Consider the following 17,906-nt stretch of genomic DNA (forward strand, 5'->3'; position numbering starts at 1 on the left):
CCGCGGCCCGGCGCTCGGTTATTTCCGTTGCAGCTCGGCCCCTCCTCCGAGGGCGGGAGAAGAGTTGGGCTTAACTCTCTCCTCGCCCGAGCCCCGCTGCTCCGCCTGCGGCCGCGAAGCACTCGCGCGCGTTTGCGCTCCGCGGGGTTATTTGCAAGCGGCTTTGCCTGTTATTTGCATGAGTGGCCTACGCTCCCCTACCCTTTCCAAACTCGTCTTTTTCTTCATCGCCACCCCCACAGGGCCCTGGAGGCGCCCAGCCGAGCCCCACAAAAGGACTGGGAGGCGACTTTGCTTTTGGTTTATTGCCCCTCAGCAGGCGGCGGGAGTCAGGGCCCAGGCTGGGGCTGCCCGGCTCAGCCAGCGGGTCTCTACAGTGTGTGCAGGGGTGCCACTCGCCCCCTCCAGGGAAACGCGCAATCGGGAATGTCTTGAAGTCCAGGAAAGCTCGGCCCCTGGTCCTAGGGGTTTCGGGTGGGGCGGAGCCGCGCCGCAGGGCCGGTGGGTCCCCTCCCGCATTGGTCAGACGTCGAGAGAGGAGGCGGGGGACAGGGAGGGGGTTCGAGAGGGCGTGGCGGGCGCCGGCCCCGAGCCCCCAGCGCCCAGCACTCGCCATTGGAAGATGCTGGCGTCCTTGCCCCCCAGCGAGATGAGGTGCGAGTCGTCGTGCGTGAACCGGACGCTGGTCACGTGGCTGCCGTGGCCGCCGTACACGAGGCTCGGCGCCTGGGCGGGAGGGAAGACCGAGTTGCGGTGGCCCCGGAGCCCCGGGCCTGTCCGGCCCGCCCGGCCCCAGAGGCCCCAGGAGGCCTCACCTTGGCGCGCGCGCACGGGTACTGGAACAGGTGCACTTTGCAGAAGTCGTCGGCCACGGCCACCACGCGCTCGTTGTGGGAGCGGCACAGGGAGTTGATGTCGGTGCCATCCGAGCCATCTGGCCACACGCCTAGGACGGCGGCCCGCCTCAGTGAGGCCTCTCCCCTTGGCCACCCACGGCCCAGGGCCGCACCGTTTCCGGCGCTCAGGCAGCCGCGGCCACCCACCGGCCGCGTTCCAGGCAATCCTTCCCAGTCCCGACAGCCCAGGGCCTGAGGGGCCTCCAGGGCTGGATCTGCCGGTTTCTCGACGCCCACCCCTCGACACATGCCCCGCATTCCGAGCCCAGGGCGGGCTCCACCTTGCCCCCGACCCCCCCACCCCCACCCCTCCCTCAAGGTTCCAAGGCCCTGCTCACCGTAGACGTGGAAGCCCAGCACGCAGGTGTAAGTGGCCCACTCCCGGTCTCGGCTGTCGTAGCGATTCCTCAGCAGCTTGCAGCCTCCAACCACATCCCCTGGACAGAGGGAGCCCACCCAGCTCAGCTCTAACCCAGCCCTCGGTGGGGAAGACACCGAGACAGGCAGGCTGGAAAGACCTGCGTGTGATCTGGTCACCGTGGTAGCAGCCCTCAGCCCAGGACAAAACTTAGCCCCATGTGCTTCCTGAATTCTTGCTCAAGTTCTCCTGACAGCTTCTCATCAGTTCCTCCTCCCTAGATAAGTCAATCCCTCCACACCTGCCCTGACAAACTTGTCCAAAACAACCTCTTCCTAGTACATTTTTCAACTCCCTCAAGTCCTCATGGGGAAAGACGTGTAAAACTGGGGGAGGGGGGAATCCCAAATCATAGTGTTTCTCCTCTGTACAATTCCAACCCATCTCCCCCTCTCTAAGTAACAGCCCCTCTACCTACTCTCCTTCAACCACTCCCAACCAGGAGCACCCCCCGCCAAACAAATAAAACCCACCACGTTACCCATTCCCCATGCTCTCTCTTCCTTCCACTCACAGTAAAGGATCTCATAGTCCCCAGAATTGGACATGATGAAACTCCCATCCTTGGACCAATCAAGGTGAGTGATGAAGCTGGAGTGACCCTAGGAGAAAGGGTCAAGAGACTAAAAATGTAGATACTGTTTCCCCTCCTCACATCCCCCTTAGTGCATGAGACCCACTTCAAGGAGTTTACCTGCTATGGCAATGCCCCACCCTCCAACCCAGCCTCCTCACCACACAGCGGCCAAAGCGGCTGGACTTGGCCCCATCACTGGAAACGCTATAGATGTAGATCATGTTGTCATGGGAACCGATGGCCAGGTACAACCCATCTACAAAGACACTCACTCAGAGAGGGAAGGGCCAGGGACAGGTCTAGGACCAGGGTAGGGGGTGGCTCCCACCTGGGCTATACCGGACCACTGAGAGCTGCTCATTGCCGTCAGTGATGTCCGACACAATCTCTCGGGTCTCTGTGTCCAAAACCAGCCACCTGGAAGGGAGGGGGTGGAAAGCAGGTGTGAGGTTACCTGTCCTGGGCAAGGTGGGGATTGGCAAGTTGGAGAGTCTCAGAGACACCGACAGAAAGGCTGTGATGTAGACAAGTCACCACTGTTTTGTTTTGTTTTGTTTTGTTTAAGAGAGGGAGAGTGGGGAGAGGGGCAGAGGGAGAGGCAGAAAGGGAACCTTAAGCAGGCTCCATGCGTAGCACAGAGCCCACACAGGGCTCTCGATCTCATGACCCTGATGAGATCACGACCTGAGCCGAAATCAAAGAGTTGGATGCTTAACAACGGAACCCCTCAGGCACCCCCAACACTCAATTCGTATGCTAGGAAATGGGAAGGGGCCAAGGAGAGAGAAAGGCTGAGGAGCTTCTGATGCCTCTAAGAAAGGAGGACCTTATGGAGTCACAAGCCTGGCACTTCCCTTTGCTAGTCTCTCCCAAACCCTTCCCACCCCCACTGCTTCTCTATCCTAAGCTGCCACCTCCTCCACTCCCGGGTTTGGAGGGGAGAGTGGTTGAGTGTGATGACAGTTGCCACAGGAGAGCAGGCGAGGCCTGGGCTGCAGAGAAAAGCACTGAGGAGGGAGAGGTGCAGCTGGGGCCCCTGAGGAGGAAGAAGCCACACTCCTCCCCCACCCCGGCGCCCCCCCACACACACCTCATTACCGGGGAAGCCTTCCCATACCTCCTGCTTGCCCCTCCCAGGAATCCTGGCTCCTCTCACCTCCCTGTGTTCAGTCCTACAGCCACAACTGCCCCACTGGGGTGGAAGTCAGCACAGAGACCAGTCTCCTGGGAGGGGGGAGAAGGTGAATTTAAGAAGATGCCTTTCTAGTGAAGATACCCGGATGGACACCTCGTCATGTTGGTAACACCAAAGCCTTCTCCTCCCAAGGATGAGACAGGGAGGAGAGGGACAGTAGACCTGGGGTGGAGGCAGGGTGTCACTGGAGCCCAAATGAGGTGATACTCAAAATATTTAACAACCAGAACTGAGCTGGGAAGCTGTGCTGGAGAATTAACCATTTGTTGCTGGATCGAGGGAGAGGTCTGGGGGCTCAGGGACAAGGGGGCAGTGTTCAGGGGGCACTGGAGGCATCTGCACAGTAGAACGGAGATTTTAGTAGCCCATTTGGCCATACCAGTACAAACTGGCTGCCTCCAGGGAGAAGGGAAGAGGATGTTAGGGAAGGAGTGGTGACCACAGAAGCCATGGTGGGTGTTGCACTGGGGAGCCAGGAACACAGGGCTCTACCTTGAGGTCAATGCTCCAGGCCAGTGCATGGCCCTCCCCATCCCACAGGCAGAGCTGCCGGTCGTGGCCACAGGTGAGGAAGCGGTTCTGGAAGGGATGCGTGCAGAGCCCCCAGAGCTCATCCGTGTGGCCCTGCAGCAGAGCATGGGCTGTGACCTCTGCCCCGTCTCGGTAGCTCTTCCCACCTCCTCCCTGGACCCCTGGGATGGTGGGGGCCAACCTGGATTACAGGGGAGAAGCCCTGGGCCAGATCTCCCCTCAGCAATGCATTCTTCGTGGTTCCCACCAGCAGCTCAGAACCCAGCCCCTCCGCAATGGCCCGCACAGCCCCAAAGTGTTCAGGAATCTGCGGGATGGCAGCAAAAGTCAGGGACCCACTGGCCATTCCTCTTCCTCCTCCCTCCCCTGACACCAGCCTAGCCCTCACCTCAGCCTCCTGGAGGGCCACCAATCCTGGCCCCCACTGGACCAGCCGGCGGTCCCGTCCGCCACCACTCAGCACAGTCCCGTCCCGCCGGAGACACAGGGCAAAGATGGAACCTTCGTGAGCATGGGCCTGGGCCACAATCCCGTAGGTCTCTGTGGGCAAACACATGAGTTGGCAAAGACATGTTGGCATCGGGGTGCCAGGAAGTGGGCCACTGGAGCAGCCCTGGCTGTCCCAAACAGAGTAATAACTCCCAGCTGTTGAGTACCGGCCGAACACGGTCTCTGATCCTCGGCTACTATTTTCCCCAGTTTACAAACTGGACAACTGAGGCCCAAAGATGTGAGGTAACTTCCTAAAGGCCAAACAACCAGAGGCAAAACTGGAATGTGAACCCAGGATCTGGCAGATTCCCAAAGCCCCAGCCCTGCCCCTTTGCCACGGTGTCCCTACCCTGCTAGACGGCCCTCCTAGAGGGCCCCTTGGGGCCCACAGACAACCATCAACTCTCCTAGTAAAAAAAAAAAAAAAAAAAAAGAACATCCTCTTCTCTGTTCCCACAGACCCTCTGGGGTACTAGACTCCCCAGAAGCCACCACCCTCAACCGCATACCTTTGGCCCCACCCCTGCCTGGGGTTCTGGAATCTGAGAGGCTCCGCCCCCAGGTGAGAATGTTCCCCTCTGAATCCCCAGTGAGAATGTCTCCATCCGGGAGGAACACAAAGCAGGGGATAAACTTGGGTTTCTTGTATTTCTGGGGGAGAGGCGAGCAGAGAGCAGGGGTCAGAGGGAAGGGTGGAGACCGGAAGTCATGGACCGTTGCCACTTGGGGGTATCAGGGTCTACAGTACTCAGCCCAATACCTCCACCTCCACTCTGTCCTCCCGCACCACCCCGCACCCATCCACGCCTCACCCCAAAGACACCCTGTTTCCGGGTGAGGGTCCCGTTTCCAGGAATCCCTGCTCCTCCACTCCAGTTCCAGAAGTGGACGTGGGATTTCCCACTGGTGACAATGCAGCTGCTGTCACGAGGGCTGAAGCCAACGGCCAAAACCGAGTCATTGGTACTCTGAAGGGAAGACACCAGATTCAGCCGCCCCAAGCCCTGAGCACTCTCACTTGACTCCACTTTTCAGTTTGCATCCTGACAGCTGGTCTGCGGAAGCTCCGAAACCCCAAGACAAGCATTCCTTCCGGACCCAGGCCCCGGTCCCCTAAGAGCGCCCCTCCCAGTCACTCACGATGCTGGGACCACCCTAATGCCTGACACGCAGTGGATCTCTCCGGAGACCAGAAACTTCCACAGTTCCCTTTCACAGCCTCGGAGAGGCTAAGAGGCTTCACTCCAGGTGACCCAGCCAGAAATGACGTCAAGGTACAGGGAAGTCTGGAGTTCGCTCTGTATTCCGCTGCTCTTAGCTCCCTAACCTCACGGCCACGCCAGGCCACCTGGACTCCCTCCTCACCTTGATCTCAGCCAGCTTCGTTCCTCGGCTGCAGTCCCACACCGACAGCATGTGTTCATTGGAATCATCCACGACACAAAGAAAAGCACCCTGATCCTGAGAACGGGGAACACATCGGTGAGGCCGAGTGAGGCCTAGAGGTGTGTGGGCTCACAGTCATTAGGCAAGGGCTGCCATCGCGGCTGGAACAGGCAGGAGGATTGGACACCTGTCCCTTTCTCAGGAAAATCGGCTTGGGGGTGGGGGTGGGGTTCAAGAAGGCCAGAACTTTGGAGGCGTCCTGGTGAAGTTCAAGGAGGTGCCTGGGTAAGGAAGCCGGGGATCTACAGGCTTTGGGGCCAGCTCACCGCCACTGAGAAGGCCAAGGCTCCCACGCCCCGCTCGAAGGCCCCCAGTCCAATCTCCTGCAGCTTCAGCAGGGTCTCTGAGTCCCAGACGTGAACCACCGGCTGCAGGGGCTGGGAGGGTCAGAAAGGGGTCAGGGACTCGAAGGAAAGCCAGGCTGGAATTTCATCCCATCTGCCTGGTGTTGGACTTTGGCCTTACCTTGCCATCTTTATCCACTCCAGCTGTCTGTCCTGAAGCTACACGGACACCATCTGGGTGGACGGCCAGGCTAAGTGGGGGAGGAGACGCTCTAGGGAAGGGGGTCGGTCTCTCAAGACCCCCCAGGACATGTCCTCCGTGCTTGGAGAGCCCTCCTGCTCCTCCACACCCACCCAGACCCTGACAAGCCCACCATCCCCACACCTAGAGCTGCCCACTCCCAGGCCCTGGGCCCCTCACCATCGAACGCAGTCCGTGTGGCCCCGGTAATGTCTCTGGCCGCCACCTCCAGGGCCCCCTGGGCCTCCCTCGGGCCGGTACAGCACCACCACACAGGCAATAAAGTAGACCACCTCCCCAGAGCGCAGCACAAACAGATTAGAGCGGGAGTCACGACCCCTGTACCCATAACTGGAGTGGGGATCACAGTCAAGGAAAGGGTCAGACCAAGGGCAGAATGAGGTAGAGAGGGGGCAACAAAAGAGCTTCTGGCTGGCAGCACCATCAGCAAAGGATGGTAGGGGAGGAGTCAGAAGGCTTCCTGATCCCACGGACCCAGGGGGAAACCATCAAGAAGGGGGGGTCCCCAAGATGGGAAAGGTGGCTCCCGTGGGACTGGAGGGGGCAGGATACACCCAGTCAAGGCTGAGGGTCTCCGGGGGTGGGCCGCTGGGCAGCTCCTCAAGGCTGCGGATGCCAGACGGGATGTACATGGTAATGGGGCGGCCGCGAAGGAACATTTTCACTGAGATGCCTTCTACAGAGAGAAGGGGGGTGTCAACCACCACCCTGCAGCCTCCCTTTCAGGAAAACTCTACCCACCACACCTCACAGGTCCCCCACAATAGCTCCTGGGGCTGTAGCCCAAACCCCAAATCTGTCATCCCAGCTCTTCCGGACTCCTCTGTACATACCCAAATTATAGTTGCTCCTCCGAGACCCAGGACCCCCAGGGCTGGAGAGGGGGTCTTTCCCCCCACGGCTGTTGGGAAGAGAGAAAAGCAGAGGGATGGGGTCAGGTCCCAAGACCTAACTGGGAAAGGGCAGGACACAAGAAAGGAGGTTCCTCTAGATACCCAACAAGGTCTGCTGGCCTTTAGTCTGCATTCGGAGCATTCAGGGCCCCAAGGAGATGGGGACTTTCAGCTCCACGTAGGAGATGAGAAGGTTTAGGCTAAAGGGGCAGGGCACATGGCACAAAGCCCTAAAGCCTGAGAGGCAGTGCGGCATGGCAAGGGGGGCCCTCTCCTCTAGACCACCAGGCTTCTGGCTGGACTTTTCATTTCTCCATCTGTAAAATGGGACCAAAGTGAATCCAGAAAGGTACACCAGCCCTGCCTTTCAAGGTCTGGGATGTGAGCCAGAAAGTCCTTCTCTCACCAGAGGAAAGTAACAGGTGAATTCCCCAAAGAGCTGTCACTAGATTATAAGGCAGTAATATTTTTTTTTTTGTAAATAAATTCTTTTTTTTTTTTAAGATTAGAGAGGAGCGAGAGTGAGCACAGGCAGACAGAGTGGCAGGCAGAGGCAGAGGGAGAAGCAGGCTCCCTGCCAAGCAAGGAGCCCGATGTGGGACTCGATCCCAGGACGCTGGGATCATGACCTGAGCTGAAGGCAGCTGCTTAACCAACTGAGCCACCCAGGCGTCCAGGCAGTAATATTTCTTTAGAGAATAAAGGAGACCAAGGACAGGGCTCGAATAAACATTCAGGGGTCCTGGGCCCTGTAGGTACTCTGAGACAATTATACTCAGCCACTAGGATTTCCCCTTGCTCTCTAAAAATAAAGCCTGTTAGGGTGCCTGGGTGGCTCAGTTGATTAGAAATAAAGCCTGGTAGATTGGGGGAGGGGGTGGGGGCAGGTGGAGCTGAGGGGTAGGGCTGAAACTCCGAAAACAATCATCTGTGAAAATCAGGACAGCTTTCGGTACCTCTTAGAATCTTGGAAGGTTTGCGGTGATACAGTAGAGCCGGAGTCAGGAAAAGTAGGGTTTGAATCCTAGCTCTAGCTGTGTGACCCCAGGCAAATGACTTACCCTCTCTGAGCCTGCTTCCTCACCTGGCCAATGAACAGCAAGAGACCACCTACCCCCCAAGGATGTCGTGGGAACTGAATGAGGTGGAGAAGGTCGAGGGTTTAGCACAGGGCCAGGTACACAGCAGGTGCCCCAGGAGCACTTGTTCCTTTCTTCCTGTTGGGCAATGAGGTCCCCCCACCCCACCCAGGGAATTGAGGTGAGGGATGTGGAAAATCAAGAGCCTGAGTCTGGGGTAGGGTGGGGTAGGGAGGGGCGGGGGGCGGGGCAGGCTGGCCCACCTCTCCGTGCTCCCTGACCGCAGCAACAGGTTAGCCGAGGAAGCTGCCTTCCGGGAGAGTTTCTGCCGAGGCCGCTCTGAGGGGGATGAGGAGGAGGAAGAATTTCTCCGTGGCCTGGTAGGAGCATAGTGAGCAGGTCAGGATCATTCCCTCTGCTCGTGCTCCCCAGTCCTCCCAGTCCTCCCAGCCTCCGCCGCAGGACACTTACGTGTCAGCACGCTGCGGGGACTGCACAAGCCTGAGGATCCCCGGGGGGCCGGGGGAACCAGCGCCACTGCTGCTGCTGCCCCCTCCTTCAGACTGGGTCCCACCAGGCTCTTCACTGCCCCCCTGGGGGGCCGGGGGCCCATTGCTCAGGCTAGGGGGGCCCAGGGATGGCTCCGTCTCCACCTCAGTCTCGGTCTGGGTGCCCCGGCTCACCAAGGAGGGGCCGCACGCGGGTGGCAGTCCTGGGGGCGCTGCAGGGCTGCTGGGGAGACAGTGAATCAACCTGATTGATGCCCCTAGAGATTCCTGGAAGGAAGAGGGTGTGTGACAACAGGCATACCTGTCTCGGGTTGGAGAGGGCGTGCCAGGGTCCTGCAGGGGGTTGGGGGGCGCGTGCAGCCGCAGCAGGCGGAGGGCCTCAGCCAGGGCTGCCTTAACCAGCTCCATCTCCTTCTCCTGCACCTGAAGCCGCTGGCTCAAGGACTGCAAGGCCTCCTGAGCAGGGCCCTCACCTGGGAAAGGGGCAACAGGCACTCAGAATGTACCCACCACGGGGAGAAAGGGTTGAGGGGATTCTGTCTACCCTCAACTTTGCATTTGTCCAATAGGACTACCCCCTTCAAGCAGCCCCAGGCTTGGAGGGTGGCCCAGAGGGGAGGAGACGGGTGGTAGAGGATCAAGGGCCTCCTTCTGGCCAGGGCAGGCGAGGAGTCTGGCAGCGCTCCCTTCCTGCTGCTGTCTCAGCCTCCGCAAAGACAGGGAGTACCGTGGAGTACCAGGGGGGAAATATGGAGTACTGCCCAGGAACGTGGGAACCACAGAGTGAGGCGCAGCGCGGGTGAAGGATGACGGCCCACCACAGAGCAGGCTCCAGTCTCCAGGGAAGGCAGAGAAACTGAGGAGGGGGCGCGAAAGGAGAGGGGGACACGAGAGTACAGTCATCTGAGGGCTCAGACGACCAGAAGAGATCAAGAATGACGGGAGAGGGTATCAGTGGAGACGGAGTCATAGTGAAGGTCCCAGGGTAACGGGTCAGAAGTAAAACGACCCACAAAACCAGGAGAAGAGGCCCAGAATAACGCAGGGGACAGAGAAACACCCAGGGGTCCAGAGTAACACGGGGAGTGGATGGCGTTGAAGAAGTTGGAAATGACAGCAGGAGATCCATATAATTAGGGAGAGCGACCTGAGGACCAGTGGAGGATGCTCAGAGCCCCTGAGGCCGAGAAGCACGCGGGGACGCCACCAGACAGCCGTGGGGGCTCTGGCAGCGGCCGACCGGCCGGCGCTCCGAGAAGGGGCACGCCGCCCGCCCCGCCCCGTACTCACCGGGCCCCCCGGCCCCGTCCATCCGGCCCCCGGCTTGCTCCGAGCGGCGGCGGCGGAGGAGGCTTCTAAGCCGCCGGGGCCATGGCCAGGGAGAGGGGAAAGGGAAGCACCCCGGGGCGCGCGCGCGCGCGCGCGGGTGCCGTGCCACCCCCCGGGGGCGCTGTCGGGCGAGGGGAAAGGGCCTGGAGGGGGCGCTGTGGGGCGGGGGCGGCAGGCTCCGGGGCCCGCCGGGGCCTCGGACTCTCCCGGGGCCGCTCTCGGCTCCCGGGGGTGGGGTGGCGGGGCCGTCCCGGGCCCCAGCGCCGCGGCACAAACAGGCGCCGGACGCGGAGCCGCCAGGAAGCGCGGGAGGGGGGGCGGGACGAGGTGGGGGGGAGGCCGGGCCGCCTGGTAACCCCTCCCTGTCCGGGCCTCGCGGCTCGGGACCAGGGCAGGGCCAACTCGCTGACCCCCGGGCCCCCTCCGGGTCTCCGCCCTCCAGGCCCTTCCGGGATCCCAGCCCCCGGACTCCCTGGGGTCCTCTCTGGTCTCCGCGCTCCAACCCCTAGCCCCTAGGGGCAGAGCAGCCGACCCGCCCCTCCCCACTTCCGCGAGGGGCAGGGGCGGGGTCACGAACTGGGCCCTTAGCCCGGGGGTGGGGCTTTCCCTAAGGGGCAAGGCCAAGGCATCTCGAATTGGGACTGGCAGGAGCGGGGGCAGCGGGTTATTAAGGCTGGGGGCGGGGGGTGGGCGGATTCCCAGGGTATTGGGGTCAGGGTGGCATTAGCCCAGCTCAAGCCGGGCTAGGCTGACTCAGCATCCTGTCCCTGCCAACCCTCGTCCCCGACCGCTCTGCTTTTCCTTGGGCAGAGATGGGAGATGGCGCCGGTGTTGCCCCTGGTGCTGCCCCTCCAGCCCCGCATCCGTCTGGCACAGGGGCTCTGGCTCCTCTCCTGGCTGCTGGCGCTGGCCGGTGGCCTCGCCCTCCTATATAGCGGACACCTCCTGGCCCAGCTGTGGCTCCTCCGCACTTTCTTGGCTCCCTCCTGCCCCTTTGCTGCCCTGCCACAGGTGGCCCTGGCTGCCGGTTTGGGGGCTCTGGGCACAGGACTGGTGGGTGCGGGAGCCAGCAGGGCCAGCCTGGACGCGGCTCAGTACCCTCCCTGGCGAAAGGTCCTGGGCCCCCTGCTGCTGCTTGGCACTGCCGGTGGCGGGGGTCTTCTGATCCTCGCCCTGGGGCTGGCCCTGGCTTTACCTGGGAGTCTGGACTCGGGGCTGGAGGATGGCCTGGGGACTGCCTTGGCTCACTACAAAGACACAGAGGTGCCCGGACACTGTCATGCCAAACGGCTGTTGGATGAACTCCAGCTGAGGCACCACTGCTGCGGGCGCCACGGGTACAAGGACTGGTTTGGCATCCAGTGGGTCAGCAGCCGTTACTTGGATCCCAATGACCAGGAGGTGGTGGAGTGAGTGTTTGGTTTCTCCCCTTCCCCACCCCTCCTCCTGGCCTCCTTCCCCTCCTTTGCCTCCTCCGCCCTTAAAACCCACCTCATCCCCACAGGCAATAAATAGAGCGTAGTGATTGAGAGAATTGGTTACAGATCTGCCATTTATTAGGTGTGTGACCCAGGGCACATTACCAAACTGCTCTGGGCCTGTTTCCTCCTCTGTAGTATGGAGATCATAGGACCCACCTTACAGACTTACTGTAAAGATAAATGAATTGTGCATGCCTCACACTGCACGCGGTGGTAATCCAGTCAGGAAAGGTCTTTCGTGTTGTTTCCCTTCTCAGCTCCTGTGCCCTGTAGTTTCTCCTCCTGGCCTCTATTTCCAGCCATCCTAACACCCCACCCCTCCCCTTGCAGCCGGATCCAGAGCAACGTGGAAGGCCTGTATCTGATCGACGGTGTCCCTTTCTCCTGCTGCAACCCCCACTCGCCCAGACCTTGCCTGCAAAGCCGGCTCTCGGAGCCCCACGCCCACCCTCTCTTCGATCCCCGTCAGCCCAACCTAAACCTCTGGGCCCAAGGATGCCACGGGGTACTGCTGGGGTACCTGCAGGACTTTGCGAGCGTGCTGGGCGGCGGGCTGGCTGTCACCTTCCTGCTGCAGGTGAGTCAGCCAAGTGTCTAAGGGCTCCCCCCCTCAGTGGAACTCTCGATGCCTCCAGCCCTGGCCCGGGGAGCACTTGACCCACACTGACCTCTCTCCCCTTGCCTTCCCCACAGATCCTGGTGCTCCTGGGCCTGCGGTACCTGCAGACGGCCCTGGAGGGGCTTGAAGGAGTCATTGACGCGGAGGGAGACACCCAGGGCTATCTCTTCCCCAGCGGGCTGAAGGACATGCTGAAAACGGCGTGGCAACAGGGAGGGGTGGCTCAAAGGCCCGCACCTGAGGAGACCCCACCAGAAGAGGCACCCCCTGAGGAGGGTCTACCTGAGGCCTAGTGGCCTGAAGCTTGGGGTGGAGACTGGGAGGGGGGATGGGGAGGGATGGACAGGACTGAAAACTTCACAACCCCTTACCGAGCCTCCACGTGGTGGTGGTGGGGGGGGGGCGGTTCCTGGGATTAGAGGAGGGGCGAATGATAGTCACAGAGCTGGATGGGGGGGGGGGGTTGGCGAGAAAACTAGGTGTCCAGGCCCTAGCCCCTGTGGCTAAGAGCCACCGGGGGAACAGAAGGCGCCCAGGGTGTGGGGAAGGAGACGCGGGAAGGACTGGAGACTGCTCCTTGCACACAGACTCAATAAAGCTTTTGGATGGAAGCCACTGACCTTCCTCTTCAAGGGGGTGGGGGGCCTTGGGAGAGCTGATTTCTGTCTGACAGAGAAGCCAGGACGCCCAGAGGGCCTGGACTCTGGTGAGGGTCAAATGCAAGAACCAGACGTGTGCGACGAAGGAAACCAGAGGCCCCTCCAGCTTGAGATCTTTTATTCTGGAGGTAGGAGGGGGGTCAGCATGCTCAGGTGGGGAGGGTCCAGCCCAGCTCCTCCAGCCCCCCAACGCATGCCCAGCCCCAATAAGTTACCCAGTTGCTCAGCAGCCCTCCCTCCTGAGCGTCTGTCCTTCCGCTCCGCCCCAGACAGGGCTGACCCGACTCAACACAAGGGCCGCTTGTCCCCAGCCTGTGGGCAGTGCCACATGGCAGGCTGGGGGAGGGGAGAAGCAGCTGGGCCACGCCCTGGGGCTGAGGGGGCAGAGGGGGCCGCCCCTGGCTCTGAGGGGGTCAGGATTTGGAAAACTGCATCCTGGGCAGGCCAGGGGCCCAGTCCCCCAGGTTCGTGCCTGACGAGGCAGTGGTCAGGGTGGGGATTGCCGTCACACCTCCACAGCTGGGTCTGAGCCTCGGCCCTGCCGTTGGAGCTGCTCTTCCTGCTTCATCTTGGGCTTCTCTGTCCGTGTGTGCCACACCAGAACCTGTCCCGGGCGTGCTTCGGTTAGGGCTGGGCCCGGCTGGCATGAGGCCTCCGGGGCCCTCAGTGTGGAACGGATTCTCTCACCCCCTCTACACACACAGCGTCCGCTGTGAAGTGTGAAGGGCAGCCCCCCACCCCTGCCACCCCCATGCTATGTGAATGCCCAGGAGACAGCGTGGCAGGAGACCCCTTGCCGACGCTGGCTCCCAGCTTCCCCAGCAACGGAGTAAGCGAAGTTGAATCCGGGCTCTAGAGGGTCCCTCCTGGTTCAAAAGCCCATCTTTTGAGCGTCCTCCTCGAGGGCTTGCTCCGCTTCCCCCATCACCCCTCCATATCCCAGAGCCGGATTTTGGCCCATCTCCAGCTCCTTACCCGAGTGCAATTGGCTGCCCGCGGCTCCAAGTCCTTGGGATCCACGAGGTGGCTCAGGAGACTGCTCTCCAGGTGGCCCCGGGGAGCGGTGGCATCAAACTGGGCACTGGGCTTAGCCAACAGCAAGGGCAGGGCGACAGCAAATCCTGCCATATCCACTGGGAAGGGCCTGTTGGGCTCCCACGCTGTGTGGAAGCCCACAACTCGGCCATCCTGTACCCGAGGGCCCTCGAATCGCAGGCCGCCCACCAGGCCCACAGGCCACACTGAGACACCACGGGTCCAGCGCATCTAAGAGAGGTCAGGAGAGAAGAAACAGACAGGGGGGTGGCCCAGGGCCACGGGGGTCACTCGGCCCCACTGCTTCCCCCTCCTCACACCGGTCACCAAGGTGACAGGTGAGGCTGGCCCCACCTGCCTCTTTCCCCAACCCCACCCCAGAGGGGTGGGGAGGGGCTTACCTCCTCAAAGAGTTCCCGGCTGTAGGTGTTGTCATCATCTGCAAAGTACACAACGCCCCGCGTGCCGGCTGGAGGGGGGTCCTTCTCTCCCCCCACAGCGCCCCCTCCACTCCGGAGCCAGTCCAGGGCCCTGTTCCGTTGCTCTACCCCGCGGGGCCGAACCCACCCGGGTTCGCCCTCCCTGAGCCGCTGGGCCTTGGGGGTGAGGACCACCAGGTGTGTGAAGAGGAGGCCCGAGGCAGCCAGCAGCCCAGAGACCAGTGGGGTGGGGCCCTCGGCATCCTCCACCAGCAGCCAGTGCAGCCGGGGCACCAGGCTCAGTGTCTGGGACAGCCGCACCAACTCGGCTTTCTGCACCAGCCTGCAGGGGGAAAGAGGCAAGGTGGGGGGTAGGGCTCCGTACCTTCTGCTCCGGCCTGCCAGCCAATACACATAACTTCTGGGCCCCTTCCAGTATCCCCCATGGTCTTTCCCCAGCCAATACCCAAATTCTCTTTCTCACCTATCAGTTCCACACCAAGCTCCCCTGCCCTGTTCCTGCAGCCCGTGCCTGGAACCCCCCCAACCCCACGGTTCTGGCTGTGGGAGACTACAGGTTAAGGTCACAGGCTTTGGAATCAGATCTGGGTTTGAATGCCAGCTCTGTAACTGAGTAGGTGAGACACTGGGGGAAATGGGTCAGATCTCCCCAAGCCTCAGTCTCCTTGGCTAGGAAAATGAGAATAACAGTACTTTACCACAATGCTGTCTTAAAGGTTCAATTATAATGACTTTCTAAAATATCAGGAGGGAGGCGCCTGGGTGGCTCAGTGGGTTAAGCCTCTGCCTTTGACTCAGGTCATGATCTCGGGGTCCTGGGATGGAGCCCGGCATCGGACTCTTCCCCCCCCCCGCCTGCCTCTCTGCCTACTTATGATCTCTCTGTCAAAAAAATAAATAAATCTTGGGGCGCCTGGGTGGCTCAGTGGGTTAAAGCCTCTGCCTTCAGCTCAGGTCATGATCCCAGGGTCCTGGGATCGAGCCCCGCATCGGGCTCTCTGCTCAGCCGGGAGCCTGCTTTCTCCTCTCTCTCTGCCTGCTTCTCTGCCTACTTGTGATCTCTGTCTGTCAAATAAATAAATAAAATCTTTTAAAAAAATAAATAAATAAATAAATAAATAAATCTTTTTAAAAAATAATAAAATACCAGGAGGGCCACGTCCTCTGCCTGGGTTTCTTTTTTTTTTTTTTTTTTTTTTTTTATTTATTTGTCAGAGAGAGGGAGAGAGAGCGAGCACAGGCAGACAGAATGGCAGGCAGAGGCAGAGGGAGAAGCAGGCTCCCTGCAGAGCAAGGAGCCCGATGCGGGACTCGATCCCAGGAGGCTGGGATCATGACCTGAGCCGAAGGCAGCTGCTTAACCAACTGAGCCACCCAGGCGTCCCTCTGCCTGGGTTTCTAAGTAGAGAGATTTAGAGGAGCTCTTTGCCTCATTCCTCTCCAGGGGAGGGTTTTCCTAAGTTTAGACAAGGAACTGGGAAGGTGTGGCCAGGCTTCTTTATCCTGCAGACTAGTCTGCCCCAGGGTTGATGCGGTGTGTATGGAGGGGGACAGGGTCTAAAGCTGCCTGTGCCTACATGGGTCAGCCACCTGATTCCAGGCAGGTGTCGGCAGGCTCTTTAGCTATAGATCCAAAACCATGTTCCCCAGTTGGTTTGTACAAAGAGAAAGCTACATTTTAATTTAAAAAAAAAAAAAAAGAGTAAACCTCTTACTTAGCACAATGTCTGGTAGAAAGTAAACATGCTGTAAATCATAGCTGGTGTAACTATTTCTAGATTCTAGTTTGACTGTATGGCCAAGCCCTTTCCTACTTCAATTTAGCCAGGGATTGTCCAACTTTCTTACCAAAGGATCCCCGAGAGAGAGAGAAAGTGAACTCATGGGCAAGCTCAACATTTCTTTGAAACTGTCTTGTTCTTTCTTCAAATTTGTTAGGAACTGTGTCTTCTATTTCATAGCATACCCCTGTCTCTTTTACTAGAAAAACAACCCTTTTCCCACAAATCTTTGAGGAGAGATGTGGTTCATTTACCCTGTCATTTGGCAGGCCCCAGTTTGAGGAACATCCCTTGGCCCAGCTCCTCTCTAAAGTCATCATCAACCCCAACCTCCTGGCCCATGCAGGCCTCCTGGGTACACCAGAGCCTGTTACCTGGCGTAGGTGGGGGTAATGACATAGATAGTAGGCAGGGCTTCAGGTTCAGGGGGCTGGGCAGGGGCAGGGGGTGGGCGTCGGAGATCGGCTTGCAGCTGGGAAATCCTCAGATCCTTCTGCCGAAGCTGCTCAGCCGCTGCGCGCAGGGGAGGGAGGCAGTCACATGGCTGACCTGGTCCCGGGAAGCAGGGAAGGGGGGCAGAGAACCACAGCATGTTGAGCATCCCAAAGGGGCATAACCTTCTCGTTCAACTCCTAGGCAGTGCTGGAGTCTCCTGACAACTTCCCCGACAGCCTCTCCCACGCCTCATGGCCTCAATCAGCAGCCCCTTCCAACTGCAATCAATTCCATCTGTTAGAGCTTTCACTCGGATACTGAACTGATCAGCTGCCTCCATCCATCCCGTCTACCTGCTGATCCTAAGGTTGCCTTCTGGAGCCATAAAGAACAACAGATCTCCTGAAACAGGGCAGTCTTTTAAATACCTGAGGATCACGCCCTAAGCCCTGTCTCTCTGTGTAAGAGGCAACATTCCATCTGTTCCCTTGGCTGTGTGACCAAAGACTCATAAAATTAATCGATTCCGTTATTGGATAAATATTTATTGAATGCTCCTCGTGGGAGGCAGCCTTAGGTGCTGGGGATGCAGCAGGGAGCAGGACAGACATGGTCCCTGCCTTCATGGAGCTTTCAGTTTAGTGGAGGAAGCAGACACTGACCAAATAAACAAATTAGTAAAATCATTCCGAATTGTGATAAGGACCAAGAAGGAAACACAAAAAAATAGAGAATAAAAGAGAATGCGGAAAAAGAAGAGTTACGCTAGCTTAGGTGGTCAGGGAAGGCCTCTCTGAGGCGGTGACATTTGAGCTGAGACCTGAAGGATGAGAAAGCGGCGGCCAGGGAAGAGCAGGGAGAAAAGCACCGCAGCCCGGAAGAACAGGTTAAGAGCTTGAGAGAGCAATGCGCATGGGCTTTTCGAGAAACTGTCATGCAGCCAGTGGGGCTGGAGCAGAGCGAGCGAGTGGGAAGGGGAAAGGGTTGGAAAGGCTGACGGCCACAGGATCATGCGGGGCCCTGCGGACTCTGGGAAGGAGTCTGCATTCCATCCGAGGTGCGGAGGGAAGCCGCGGCGCGTCCTACGGAGTGGAGTGCGCCGTCGGCCTCAGAGGGCTGTAGGAGGGCCGAGCCGGCTGAAGGGTGTCTGCGCGGGGGTTCATCCCCAGGGCGGGATCCACGGCGGCGGGCGCCCTCCGGCGAGCCCGCCGCCCCCCCGCCCCGCCCCGCCCCGCTCACCGAGCTGCACCAGCGCGTAGAGGAGGCCGGCGATCGACACCAGGAAGTAGGCGAGAAACACGTTCTTCAGCTTCAGCTTCATGGCGGTGCCGCCACCCGCGCCGGGGCAGGCGGGGTCCGGGGGGACGAGGGGGTCCCCGCCCCCCACCCGCCAGCCTGCAGACCCCGCCCCTGCAGCGGCCCCGCCCCGTGTCCCGCCTTCCCCACGCTCCTCTCTACCGGCTCCCGCGAGCTGGGGCCCGCGGCGCCCGCCCGGGCCCACTTCCGGTCAGTCTGCACCCCGCCCCTCGGGTTAATTTCCGGTCC

At 60.0% G+C, this 17,906-nt stretch overlaps 3 protein-coding genes across 10 annotated transcripts; 1 reads left to right on the plus strand and 2 right to left on the minus strand.

Moving 5' to 3' along the window:
- Nucleotides 1–172: 172 nt before the first annotated feature.
- EML3 (EMAP like 3) lies at nucleotides 173–10,091 on the minus strand. 7 transcript variants are annotated; one of them, XM_032879230.1, is made up of 22 exons: nucleotides 9,873–10,091; nucleotides 8,884–9,055; nucleotides 8,545–8,802; nucleotides 8,337–8,450; nucleotides 6,935–7,002; nucleotides 6,654–6,777; nucleotides 6,261–6,431; nucleotides 6,021–6,090; nucleotides 5,822–5,932; nucleotides 5,475–5,570; nucleotides 4,922–5,077; nucleotides 4,619–4,760; nucleotides 4,006–4,157; nucleotides 3,799–3,924; nucleotides 3,579–3,710; nucleotides 3,048–3,115; nucleotides 2,220–2,308; nucleotides 2,050–2,147; nucleotides 1,829–1,916; nucleotides 1,235–1,333; nucleotides 816–946; nucleotides 397–726 (listed from the first exon to the last, which is right to left on the minus strand). In XM_032879230.1, the coding sequence occupies exons 1-22, from the start codon at nucleotides 9,892–9,894 to the stop codon at nucleotides 523–525; spliced, it is 2,691 nt and encodes an 896-aa protein (XP_032735121.1). In that variant the 5' UTR covers nucleotides 9,895–10,091; the 3' UTR covers nucleotides 397–522. The 7 variants fall into 7 exon arrangements, with proteins under 7 accessions (XP_032735119.1, XP_032735123.1, XP_032735122.1 ...); XM_032879229.1 differs by having other exon boundaries at nucleotides 8,545–8,805; XM_032879228.1 differs by lacking the exon at nucleotides 816–946 and having other exon boundaries at nucleotides 173–726.
- A 338-nt stretch (nucleotides 10,092–10,429) lies between these two features.
- ROM1 (retinal outer segment membrane protein 1) lies at nucleotides 10,430–12,401 on the plus strand. The gene is made up of 3 exons (XM_032879239.1): nucleotides 10,430–11,320; nucleotides 11,723–11,969; nucleotides 12,086–12,401. Exons 1-3 carry the CDS (start codon nucleotides 10,731–10,733, stop codon nucleotides 12,302–12,304), a joined length of 1,056 nt encoding a protein of 351 aa, XP_032735130.1. The 5' UTR covers nucleotides 10,430–10,730; the 3' UTR covers nucleotides 12,305–12,401.
- Nucleotides 12,402–12,756: 355 nt separating this feature from the next.
- B3GAT3 (beta-1,3-glucuronyltransferase 3) lies at nucleotides 12,757–17,857 on the minus strand. 2 transcript variants are annotated; one of them, XM_032879241.1, is made up of 5 exons: nucleotides 17,601–17,857; nucleotides 16,301–16,439; nucleotides 14,107–14,467; nucleotides 13,646–13,936; nucleotides 12,757–13,274 (listed from the first exon to the last, which is right to left on the minus strand). In XM_032879241.1, exons 1-5 carry the CDS (start codon nucleotides 17,680–17,682, stop codon nucleotides 13,176–13,178), a joined length of 972 nt encoding a protein of 323 aa, XP_032735132.1. In that variant the 5' UTR covers nucleotides 17,683–17,857; the 3' UTR covers nucleotides 12,757–13,175. The 2 variants fall into 2 exon arrangements, with proteins under 2 accessions (XP_032735132.1, XP_032735131.1); XM_032879240.1 differs by having other exon boundaries at nucleotides 16,301–16,475; nucleotides 17,601–17,856.
- Nucleotides 17,858–17,906: the final 49 nt, after the last annotated feature.

The sequence above is a fragment of the Lontra canadensis genome, unplaced genomic scaffold (assembly GCF_010015895.1).
Source record: "Lontra canadensis isolate GAN:19392208 unplaced genomic scaffold, GSC_riverotter_1.0 scaffold66, whole genome shotgun sequence".
In the NCBI taxonomy this organism is placed as follows: domain Eukaryota; kingdom Metazoa; phylum Chordata; class Mammalia; order Carnivora; family Mustelidae; genus Lontra; species Lontra canadensis.

What these genes read in the sequence shown, in the direction of transcription:
- EML3 (XM_032879228.1), bottom strand. Translation starts at nt 9,894, where the DNA reads ATGGACGGGGCCGGGGGGCCCG. An exon ending in CCCTCTCCAACCCGAGACAG is followed by an intron (nt 8,803 to 8,883) that starts GTATGCCTGTTG and finishes TCTCCCCAGCAG; the next exon opens with CCCTGCAGCGCCCCCAGGAC. An exon ending in AGTGGTCCGGTATAGCCCAG is followed by an intron (nt 2,148 to 2,219) that starts GTGGGAGCCACC and finishes GTGTCTTTGTAG; the next exon opens with ATGGGTTGTACCTGGCCATC.
- ROM1 (XM_032879239.1), top strand. Translation starts at nt 10,731, where the DNA reads ATGGCGCCGGTGTTGCCCCTGGTGCTGCCCCTCCAGCCCCGCATCCGT. An exon ending in AATGACCAGGAGGTGGTGGA is followed by an intron (nt 11,321 to 11,722) that starts GTGAGTGTTTGG and finishes CTCCCCTTGCAG; the next exon opens with CCGGATCCAGAGCAACGTGG. An exon ending in CTGTCACCTTCCTGCTGCAG is followed by an intron (nt 11,970 to 12,085) that starts GTGAGTCAGCCA and finishes CCTTCCCCACAG; the next exon opens with ATCCTGGTGCTCCTGGGCCT.
- B3GAT3 (XM_032879240.1), bottom strand. Translation starts at nt 17,682, where the DNA reads ATGAAGCTGAAGCTGAAGAACGTGTTTCTCGCCTACTTCCTGGTGTCG. An exon ending in ATTACCCCCACCTACGCCAG is followed by an intron (nt 14,468 to 16,300) that starts GTAACAGGCTCT and finishes TTCCCCCTGCAG; the next exon opens with GCTGGTGCAGAAAGCCGAGT. An exon ending in GCCGGGAACTCTTTGAGGAG is followed by an intron (nt 13,937 to 14,106) that starts GTAAGCCCCTCC and finishes GACCTCTCTTAG; the next exon opens with ATGCGCTGGACCCGTGGTGT.